Source organism: Leuresthes tenuis, unplaced genomic scaffold (assembly GCF_036924035.1).
Source record: "Leuresthes tenuis unplaced genomic scaffold, fLeuTen1.0.hap1 SCAF_18, whole genome shotgun sequence".
Taxonomy (NCBI): domain Eukaryota; kingdom Metazoa; phylum Chordata; class Actinopteri; order Atheriniformes; family Atherinopsidae; genus Leuresthes; species Leuresthes tenuis.
The window spans coordinates 15,739,526-15,749,932 of NW_027325372.1; the positions used below are offsets into that span (position 1 = coordinate 15,739,526).

Below are 10,407 nucleotides of genomic sequence, written 5' to 3' on the forward strand. Positions count from 1 at the left end.
GTCCCTATTTTAATCTTCCTTCCCCCTCTATACTCGTATAACCTCACCGTGCACGCCTCCTCTCAAATCTATGTATTATTTTAGTAAATTTCCTTTAACGCACACTATTTATGCAGTTTATGGTTCCACCACAAAGTGATGCATTCAAAAAGAGTAGGAAAAAAAAAAAAACATTTTAGGAATTGAATAATGTATCTCTGTAATACTTCTTAGTATATGACACGTGGTCAATAAAACAGCAAATAAATGCAGGCGCATTTTATCAAAAAGTATGGAAAATTGTGGTGAAAATGCCTCCAGCTCCTCATTACACAGGGGTTTTCAGATACTGAGTTCAATGGCTTGATTTGATCTCAACTGCATTAAAAGTAAGCTCCAGACTTTAAAAAAAAAAAAAAGAAGGGGGGGGGGGTGTACACCATTACCAGAACTTGAATTTAAACTAGGTTTTATTAATTGGGTGACTGATATTTACAGATTCGGTAGAACTGTTAACATATTGTATTCACTGTAATTATGAAAATGCTCTTCGCTTGTATGTGAACGCTCCTCACTTTCAAGATTATTTTATGAGAAAAAAAAATATAGAGGAGCTACAAAGTTTAATGAGCAAAAAAAAAAAAAAAGGTAAATCATGAACACAACAATATATACAGTTTTCAATAGATATTAACAAATTGTCAGGAATTGTTTGCCATTCGTCATACTAGCACAAGACGTATATTTTACTGATGCGGCTGAAATGATACCCACAGAAGGTCGTGGATTATCTGCAGAACTTCACCCATCTGTGTATTCAAGCTGATGACATGGCATTTAGTCCTTTCGGCAGATGAAATTTCTTGTGCCGTTTCAGTCGGGAATCGCTTGAAAATTCTTTCCCACACGTCCCGCACCGGTTCCTTCTGTTGTGCCTCTGTACGTGTTGAACTAAACTCTCTCTGTACCCCAAACGCTTTCCACAAATTCCGCAAATGCAGATTTTATTCTGCGCGTGTGTAAGCACGTGTGTCCTCAGCGTGTACATGTAGTGGAAACTCTTTCTGCACGCCTTACAGTGGTAAGAACCTGCGGGAGTCTGCCTGGCCTCTAAATTCAAGGGGGGTAAAGATCTTTTCACACCCGTATTCCTCCTTTGACTTGAGCAAGAATTTGGGGCTTTCTTTGACTCCTCAGTCTTGCTGCAGCTTCCGGTCTCTACCGCGGCACCATTACCCGTGGAGTGCTGCTTTTCCCAAGCAGAAGCTGATATTTCTGTAGCCTTGGTATCAGCCTGAGTGTTCACAGCCTGAGTTGAAGAATTAGGCAGAAGATGTCCCTCGCCAACTTCCATACTGCTGATTTCACTAACGTCTTGGACGTAGTTTCCTACAAGGACTATGTTTAATGCGGAGTCTTGCGTGCGATTTGTCTCTCGACTTTGTTCTCCCGGTTCATTGTTACCATTCTGTATCAGTTCTGGCTGCGCATGCTGCTTCTGTGGATGTATCTCTATGGAAAAAACAAAACATAAGCTTTTTACATGGGTTGTTGAGCACTTTACCCTACGTGACATGGCTCTACTGTGATACCTTGCTTGGCTTCTTCCTTAACTCGAAGCAGCCGTGAAACCTGTTGTTCCTGCTGCTTCAGACTGCCGAGGTCCTGCTGACTCCAAGGTTCAGGAATCGGGGGCGCCCCTTCCTCTACGACAGAGACAAGGGGCCAGTGGGTCTCTACAGGGAAGGAAAGAGTCGTGTATTTCACTAACAATCAGCACGCCATTGAAGCTCTGGGGCGTTAGAATTAAGAGTTCATGCTTCCAGCGACATAGCAATGAAGAGAAATCACACTCAAAGTCACTCAAACTCATTTACAGATGAACTGCTAAATATCCAATCAGATTTTCAAACTTTATTGTTAGATATTATCACTGAATTATCGAGGACCACTTTGTCAAAGTAGGGTTGCATTATTTTCACAATAAAATAACGGTCATACAGTAGTTTGTTTACTATTGTGCAATACGAAGCCATTTATATTACTGCCTACTGTTACAAAGAGCAATTCCTTAAACTTAGATATGTTATGGCGCAAAATGTGTCGATTTAATATTCAAGTCTTAAAGTCAAGCAGTAGTTATGCAACAGTGTTCACAGCATCATTGTAAGATGACACTGAATGAATTTTGAATAGGCAAAAGTCCTCAGACGCACCTGCATCTTGGCTTTGCTGCAGAATAGTAAAACCTGTCGAGAAAAAAAAAGGAAAGAAATCAGTGACTCAAAATAAGTGGCACAACAATATATAGACATTCCTGAGATGTTCTTGAGAAGCTGGTAGATGTGGTATGTGAAGGAAAAAAACGTTCCCTAAATGTTCGCTGCCACCTCGCGAGTGAGCGTGTACGCAAAGTTTGTCTTTGTCCCCACGACTGTGGATATATACAGACACATAGTGCTCAAAACACTGTGAGGATTCTCATCTGGGCTTTAAACCGGTGTGATTTCTGCATCGCACGTCGCTTCCCGCGCTTTCTCCTGAACATCTCTGGTGTTTGAGTGTGAAAACAACTTCAAGTGAGGTAGAGGAAGAGAGAACAAACAAACAAAAAAAAAAAAACAGCACACTTTTGAAAAGAAAGAAATGTTGAAACGCACCGTGTTGTTTCGACAGGTGAGCCTCAAAGTTGCATCTCCGATAAATTATCTTTTTGCAGCATGAGCAGTGCCAGTGACTCCTGTTCTGGATTTTGTCTTTACACATACATGGTATGACAAATTTAGCTGAAAAAAAAAAAGAAGAAAAAAAAAGAAGCCTGTAAACTTGCAGAAAACACATGACTTATGACACCTCCATTCTTTAACATTCAAACTGCTTAGCCGAAGTGCTCCACTATAAAGTACATTTATGTATTTACAAAAATCTGCATTTTTATGAGTGGGATTTTGAAAAAGTTTCGAGTGTATGCGACATAAAGAAGTCAAAGGGCTATTTTTCAGTTCGAACCAAAGTCAATAAAGGTTGTCATCTAAAGAAACAGACAACACCACCAGCGTGTTTCTTTTTGACTTCTGCTTTAGGAAGCGAGCTGAAGCGTCCAACACCAGCCTCACACCAAACAAACTGATCCGAAGCTTTGATCTGGATAAAAGAAAAACTTACCAGTGAGATCCTGAATAAAATGAACAGCCGACAGGTAATGCCTTTTCATCAGGTGCGCCTCCGTGGCCTGAACCTCCTTGAGGCAGAAGCGACAGCCGCCGCCGGCTGCAAACTTTAGAAATTCGTCACATGCGGTGAAGACGGTCTGCAAACCTGGAAAATATGCAAATATCTACTTTTAACATTTAAACAAAAACGGTGTGATGAAAAACAGTGCTCAAAAAATAAATAAATACTAATGCTATGAGAGCAAAAAAAAAAAAAAAGCATAGATAATGACACAAATGTATCAATTACTGGATTAAGAAGTTGCTGGTGATGAAGGGGAGAGACAGGCTCATAATCTTTACTTATTTTTGGTGCATATAATATTTTCTTTACTGAAAGGAAGGACTCATTTCTGACAGAATAAATGTAAATTCCTACCAGTGGAAAAGGTGACAAAGGTGGCTTCTCTGGTCTTGCTTTTAAAGCCACTGTCTAACGTGGAGGGAGCTGCACCAGCGGTAGCAGCAGTGAGACTCTTGATGGCTTGACACGCTGCATGAAAAAGACAAAAACAAAACACGGGAATTTGAATGTACCAAACAGAACACAAAGAAAAATGTTGCTCTACGTTTAAAGCAGCTGCCCCTTCTGTGCCATCAGTATCTCTCAACATTATGACAAAAAAGACAGAGGAACAGGGGCCACTTTTGGAACTCATGGAAAGACTGACGATGATCAGAGGACGTGGGCTTAGTGGACCGCCTGCAGCTACTTCTTTGGATGACATGCCAGTATACAGAGCTGGCATCGACCTGTTTGTTTGAATTTACACAGCAAAGGTCATTTGACAGGTGGAATATGCCCATTCAAAATGTGATGTCAATGAACTGCAGCAACGGTTAGTCTGAGGTGTGCGAAAACCTGTAAAGGGACAAAAACGTGTAAAAAAAATTAAAAATAATAAAAAAAATAGAAAAATAAATCAGCTTGTGCATGCTGATTGGATTCATACTCCAAATGTAGCTCGGAGTAGATCTGCAAAATACCACAAATGCATTAAAAAGTACAAACTTTCAACCAAACAAAGCACCATTTTTTTTGTCATTTATGATTGGAAAAACAGGGATATAATCCAAGGATAAAATCTGCACAGATACAATGTTGGGTAACGTGACCAATAGCTGGCACAGGGCAGCTGAGTGTTCGGTTGTTCTGAACTCATGAAGAAATTAATAAAAGGCGCTTCATGGCCCAAAAATAAGACTTACAGAGATAGAAAAGAACGTCAGATTAGGATGTTTTTGCTCAACATTTATGAAAATGACTTCTTCTTTGCAATATTAGATGATCACGAAATTGAAACTAGCTACTGTAATTCTTGCAGATTGGTATGACTGATCAGTAGATGCTGTGATACTTTCTCCAGCAGCTGCCGAACACCACTTAGCCGCAAGTTTACAGAGCCATTACAGCTATAGCAGCGCTGCTAGCTTAGCGGTTTCTCCTGAAACAAGGCGGGTAAAGTTGGTTTTACCCCTTTTCGACGAGTCATATTTTTTTCAAAAGGTGCTTAAACCAGTTAAGGCTCTTTATATACCACCGTTTTGAAGTTTCCGAGATTCCTGAAAGAACGGCGTGAGGTTGTTTTCGCAGCGACTCTTGCTAGCTTGGAGTGGGAGGGGACGGAGTCCAGTTTAAGATGAAGCGTCCACATCATCAGGATTTGTTAACCAACGCGGCATTTTTTTTTGTTTTTGAATTCTACCGACTGTTTTTGAGTAACGATCGTGCACGTTGCTCGGATGAACAAACCTTTCGTTGGTGCGGACTTTGGTTTGAGGATTATGTCCAACAGAGAGCGGTGGCGCTCGTTCTCTTCCTTCAGACGGGAAGCCTGCTCCTCGTAATTCGCGACTGTTTTTGCAAAAGCGTCTAATATTTCAGAGGTGGCAGCGTTCAGACGCTCAGAGACAAACACTCTCAGTTCTTCTATTTGCTTCATTTTTCCAACAGTGCAGTCCCCCACACCATTACTCGGGCACTCGTGCGTGGAAACAGTCTACGCAGGAACCGCACGACTGAAACTTCCGGTTTACGCTTCTTTCTTTCAAACTAATAGCACGCTGTTGTGATTTCTGAACTATTGAAAAAAATTTGAATAAAAGACAATGATCTCACTTTTTTCCATACTATTCACTTGAGTGTTTTTGTTTGTTTGTTTATTTTTACAGTTTTTCTTTTGCATGAAAAAATATAATGAAATTGTCTGAGACTGGTCAATTGTTCTCTATAATTTCTTTATTTGTACTGGGGGAAAAATTGGATTAGGCATTATCAAAGTACCACAAAGTTGTAAAGGTCAGAAACTGTTGCAGAAAAATGTGCTTAGCTGATAAGTGAAAATTAATAAGTACTGATTTAAGGGAAAATAGAATAAGATTATAATCTCATAAGGGTTGTGATCACTTTTTTATTTTTAACCACGTAATGATCTTCTAATGAGCCAGATCTGATTTAACATCTAGACAGAGTGAACCTTCTTCGATGAAGCAATAAAGCAGGATTTCATTTGAAATGTTAACATAGATTAAAGGCAAAACAATCACAGTACACTTTAGCATGTCCTCTGAATCTTCGTGGGTTCCTGTTGTCCTCGTGGGATTTATCTTCTGCATTTGGAGGTCAAAGGGTCACAGGTATATCCATACTCACAGCAGTGCTTACCATCTGCACAACACGTCCCCTGAAATCATTCACAGTGTTAGAACAAAATACTGGCCATTACTTTATCACATTAAAATATGATACGTGCATTCATTTCTAAATTTATATGCTGATCATTTATCTAAACCCTCCGTATCTCGCAGAGCACTTACAGATCATTGTGCCCACACTTCTAGCAATTTGTAAGATGTGATGATCTGATTCCAAATCTAAAATGATCAAACCACTGGACAAATGCTCAGTACATACCAGTGGGTAAGGACAGCAGCTCCAATGGCCTTCGGATCCCTTGCAGCAAGAATACCCATTGGGGCAGAAATACCTGTTATCGCAGCGAATGACTCCATCATTAGGGGGACTGTCACTGGCTTCAATTAGAGCCGTCATGGGTGCCTGAACAAAATGAAAAGATGAGCAAACTATAAATCTATCGCTCTTATCTAAATATTTAAACATTACCATTCCTGTTACACATCTTAGATAACTAATTATCTCTTTTAACATATTTTAAAACTTAACCCTTAAGTCCCCTTAAACTCATTAACACATTGAAAAAATTTTCTTTTTGTTTTTTGGGGGTTTTTTTTGTCTCAAAAGATATATCCTGATCAGTGCTACAGTAAGAGGCAAGGCTAAGTGAAAAGCCATGGCACTTGGCCAGCCGTTCAAGCAAACTTGGTCATCTTGGATTCATCACTTTCTTTTCAGTCTCACATAAAAGTTACAAAATCTGCCTTCTACCATCTCAGGAACATTTCAAGACTTAGGCCCTCACTTTCTAAGACAGTTACAGCGACCTTCACGCAAGCCTTTATCTCCTCCCGCCTAGACTATTCCAATGCCATCCTGCTTGGTCTTCCCAATAAGGCCATAGACAGACTGCAATATGTCCAGAACTCTGCTGCCAGGATTCTCACAAGCACTAGGCCCTGGCAGCACATCTCCCCCGTACTCAGACAGCTACACTGGCTCCCTGTCAAATCTTGCATCATCTACAAAGTCCTCCTCCTCACTTTCAAGTCCCTAAAGGGTCTGGCACCCCACTATCTCACAGACCTCCTCCTCCCCTATACCCCCTCAAGATCGCTGCGGTCCTCTTCCAAGAGCCAGCTGGTCATCCCCCGCACCAGACTCAAGGCCACCAGCGACAGAGCCTTTCATGTAGCTGTCCCACACCTCTGGAATAACCTACCCAACCACATTCAAAATGCCCCTTCACTGGCCATCTTTAAACAACACCTTAAAACCCATCTCTTTTTGGAGGCTTTTGGCTTCTAGTGTCCATAAGCACACACCTACATACTCTCACACACTTACACAGATATTATGTAAAGCGACCTTGGGTGTTTTGAAAGGCGCTATATAAAACAAAGGTATTATTATTATTATTAAACTCATATCAACAACATTTATATAAAATGTTATCAAAAGTGATTGTACAGGAGACGGTTGCTAAGAAATAAGACCATATGCTGTCCTGACTTGTAGCATTGAAAGAGAAGAGTGCATCATTTTGGCAATTTGTGTTGTATTGATCACCTTCAGATAAAAGCTTATTGATTCCACGAAGGAACTGAATGCAATACAGAGGCAGTCATTATCAAAAGCATGAAAACTGGTATGAGTCAGGGGAGTGGATTTATTGAAGGCAACATAATCGCCTTAATGGAGCCGTGATTCTGTTAGAAAGAATTAGTCAATTTTATATTCTGTGCTAAAAGTTTTAGGGGATTTACAACTGCTGGAGCAAAACCTTCAGAAGGTGGTTTAAAAAATATCGGTATCATCAAAGTTAATACATTACCACCTTTATAGGCCACTTGGTAGGCGGCAGGCATAAGCTGTAGAAACGGGACTGTCTACTATGGTAAAGCACGTGCTTATTTATAAATTAGCATGAATTTAGGGTTGCGTTTCAGACCACTTGATGAGTTTAAGTGAAAAATATTTCCCATCATCATTTATTTGATTTGTTTTGTTCAAGTGGGGAAAATGATTCATTTATTCTTAGGGAATATTGGTGCAATTGAGAAAAACAGAACGTTCATCAAGAGCTATGAAGAATAGCTTTAATCGAAAGACCTACCTCCTGCACGCTTCTATTGTCCTCCAGCAATGAAATGAGGGAGGCGGGGACAGAAGTCAGGGCTTGTTTGGGGGTGAACGGATAACTCAGACCTTGCCTAACACAGTGTGTGTAAGTGAGGTCACAGTCGTAGCCATATGGGCAGCAGTGGTAGCCATCCAGGCAGCATCTCCCCTTCAAGGCAAATGTACACAAGACATGTAAAATGATGTAACACATGAAGGAATTTCATTACATTTATGCATCTTGTTGTACACAAGTGGGCTGGTCTACTCACGGGAGAGTAGGGACAACAGAACCAGGCACCCTTTGGGTGTCTGCAGCAGGTAGTGCCATCGGGACACATGTAATAGTTATCGCAGTGGACAGAGGAACTCTTTGCGTCTGGGACATTGTTGTTTTCGAGCTGCTCGAACGGGGTTACGGACAGATCCAGACTGCTTGGTTCCTCTGCAGGCTCCTTCTTCTCCATGGGTATGTTCAGCCACGGCTGGTTTTCTTTCTCGCACATCTGCGTGGCCAGGTTACAGCGAAACCCTGAGGGGCAGCAGTGGGCCATGTCAGCACAGCACACAGCCTGCAGACAAAGAGAGTCAGAATGACCAAATTATCAATGCACAAGTGTCCGTTTGTATGCGTATACCTCCGACTTGCCTTTGGATACGGACAGCAGCTATAGCCATGCCTGGTCAAGCAGCATGTGGAGGAGTCTGTGCAGACATTCCCATCAGGGCATCTGATGGAAAATGCAGTCCCCCACAGAAACACTCCAACATACAGCCACAGAGTGATCCCCAGCATCTGGAAGAGGAAGTATCAGTGTCATGTCTTTTTTTTTTCTTCTAATAAATCTAACTAAATGGGATTTATTTGTATAAGGCATGCAAAACTGCAGCAGTTCGTGTTTATGAGTCAAACTGAGAAGCTTTCACTCATTTGCGTTACCCTTCTTTGCTCAAAAACCCAAGTTCCACTTTAGTTTAGCTTATCCTAAACATTTTCCACCACTCAAAACCAACTCACTGAGCGGTGATGGTAAATCGTTTATCTGAACAGTTGCGACACAAAAAGTTTCAGAGATTTATCGTTCTCTTACCTTCCGTCAGTGAAGGGATTCAACAGCTTCCTGTCACACGCTTCACACTTCCCCTTGAACTGAAGAACACAGCTGCATCACTCTTTATAAGACAAACAAGACACTCCCACTTGATAATATATGAAAGATGAACTTTTCAACACATCCTCGCGTCCCGTGACCGTCTGATTGCGACAGATTTTCTTTTTTCTTAAAGGTTTAAGGTGCAGTAGTTGCTCACTCTGACTGAACACACTTGGGTTTTCGAAGGTGGTTTGGGTAATCATTGTAGGTGGCTACACACATCCCCACACACAATCATTCAGCTTAAACATGACAGACTTTATGGGCCCATACCGACCTTTGATACCTTGTAACCACTGTTTCAATCATAAGACCAGTCTATAAAAGTGTCATTCAGCAAAAAGGATGCTTCATCATATGTTCACTCCATCTTGGATTTTTGAATGCAGCAACAAATTGTGTGGACTAACAAGTTTTCAAAACTGCCTCCCCTGAGTCCATTGAGTGATTTTTCCTGCAAAATCCTGTTTTTTTTTGTTTTGTTTTTTTAAATGCAGTACAACAGTGAAGGGAACAAGACACAACAAGACAGAAATTCAAGGTAGCCTCTCAAACTGGAAGTACCAGCAGTACTTCTCGCCTATTTTAATCAAAAACAATAATGTTTATGTAACATGCACGCTATGCCCGGGAAAAAAGACTTTATCCACGTCTGCCTCAAGCAACTGGAATCTTATGAAGCAGCTCACATCAACACATGCTAACATGACGCTTGTTGCTGCTGCTGCTAACCCAAACCCAAGCCCAAATATATAAATACAGTGTTGTGTTTATTGTGCAGTAAGCTTAAAATACAGTTAAAGAGATTTGCACTACTTAATGGCCAGATTTTCCTTTGTTACGTTTTACTCAAGTTTACACGTGTTTCTTAATTTTGCACTTGACTTTTATTCTCAATATATTTTTATTTCTATGCCTGTCATATGGCAGGCTGCAATCTATTGAGTTTAAATAAATACCGAATACTAAAATACTGTGAATAGTATTTTTATTCTTCAATCGGTTAATATAAATATATTTGATGTTAAATATGTAATAGTGTATAGAACATTAAAAATGACGTGACAGTTACTAATTACTCTTACAATTATGTTTTGGGATAAGTAATTTGTAACTGTAACTAATCACTTTTTTAAAGTAAGATGACCAGTTGGTGCCCAAAGATCACAGCTATTCAGTGTTATCGTTTCATTCCCATCTTTTGTGATTTTCTGCATCTTTAACGAACATCAGCACAGTCCCCAGAGATATTGTTCATAAAATGCTTCAACTGTTTGTTCATGTAGATGCTCATAGATTGGCGATC

At 40.5% G+C, this 10,407-nt stretch overlaps 2 protein-coding genes across 2 annotated transcripts; both read right to left on the reverse strand.

Moving 5' to 3' along the window:
• Window positions 1–449: 449 nt before the first annotated feature.
• Window positions 450–5,224, reverse strand: LOC140274907 (uncharacterized). Its single transcript, XM_072370293.1, has 7 exons — window positions 4,945–5,224; window positions 3,571–3,684; window positions 3,145–3,297; window positions 2,640–2,765; window positions 2,196–2,228; window positions 1,572–1,715; window positions 450–1,491 (listed from the first exon to the last, which is right to left on the reverse strand). Exons 1-7 carry the CDS (start codon window positions 5,132–5,134, stop codon window positions 797–799), a joined length of 1,455 nt encoding a protein of 484 aa, XP_072226394.1. The 5' UTR covers window positions 5,135–5,224; the 3' UTR covers window positions 450–796.
• A 190-nt stretch (window positions 5,225–5,414) lies between these two features.
• LOC140274908 (progranulin-like) lies at window positions 5,415–9,124 on the reverse strand. Its single transcript, XM_072370294.1, has 6 exons — window positions 9,039–9,124; window positions 8,597–8,743; window positions 8,220–8,519; window positions 7,943–8,116; window positions 6,106–6,249; window positions 5,415–5,875 (listed from the first exon to the last, which is right to left on the reverse strand). Exons 2-6 carry the CDS (start codon window positions 8,741–8,743, stop codon window positions 5,795–5,797), a joined length of 846 nt encoding a protein of 281 aa, XP_072226395.1. The 5' UTR covers window positions 9,039–9,124; the 3' UTR covers window positions 5,415–5,794.
• Between the last annotated feature and the right edge of the window lie 1,283 nt (window positions 9,125–10,407).

Coding starts and splice junctions, on each gene's coding strand:
- LOC140274907 (XM_072370293.1), bottom strand. CDS start 5,134: ATGAAGCAAATAGAAGAACTGAGAGTGTTTGTCTCTGAGCGTCTGAAC. Junction 3,298..3,570: donor CTTTGTCACCTTTTCCACTG/GTAGGAATTTAC, acceptor CATATTTTCCAG/GTTTGCAGACCGTCTTCACC. Junction 1,492..1,571: donor TAAGGAAGAAGCCAAGCAAG/GTATCACAGTAG, acceptor TTTTTTCCATAG/AGATACATCCACAGAAGCAG.
- LOC140274908 (XM_072370294.1), bottom strand. CDS start 8,743: ATGCTGGGGATCACTCTGTGGCTGTATGTTGGAGTGTTTCTGTGGGGG. Junction 8,520..8,596: donor GCTGCTGTCCGTATCCAAAG/GCAAGTCGGAGG, acceptor CTTTGTCTGCAG/GCTGTGTGCTGTGCTGACAT. Junction 8,117..8,219: donor TCTGTTGTCCCTACTCTCCC/GTGAGTAGACCA, acceptor TTTGCCTTGAAG/GGGAGATGCTGCCTGGATGG.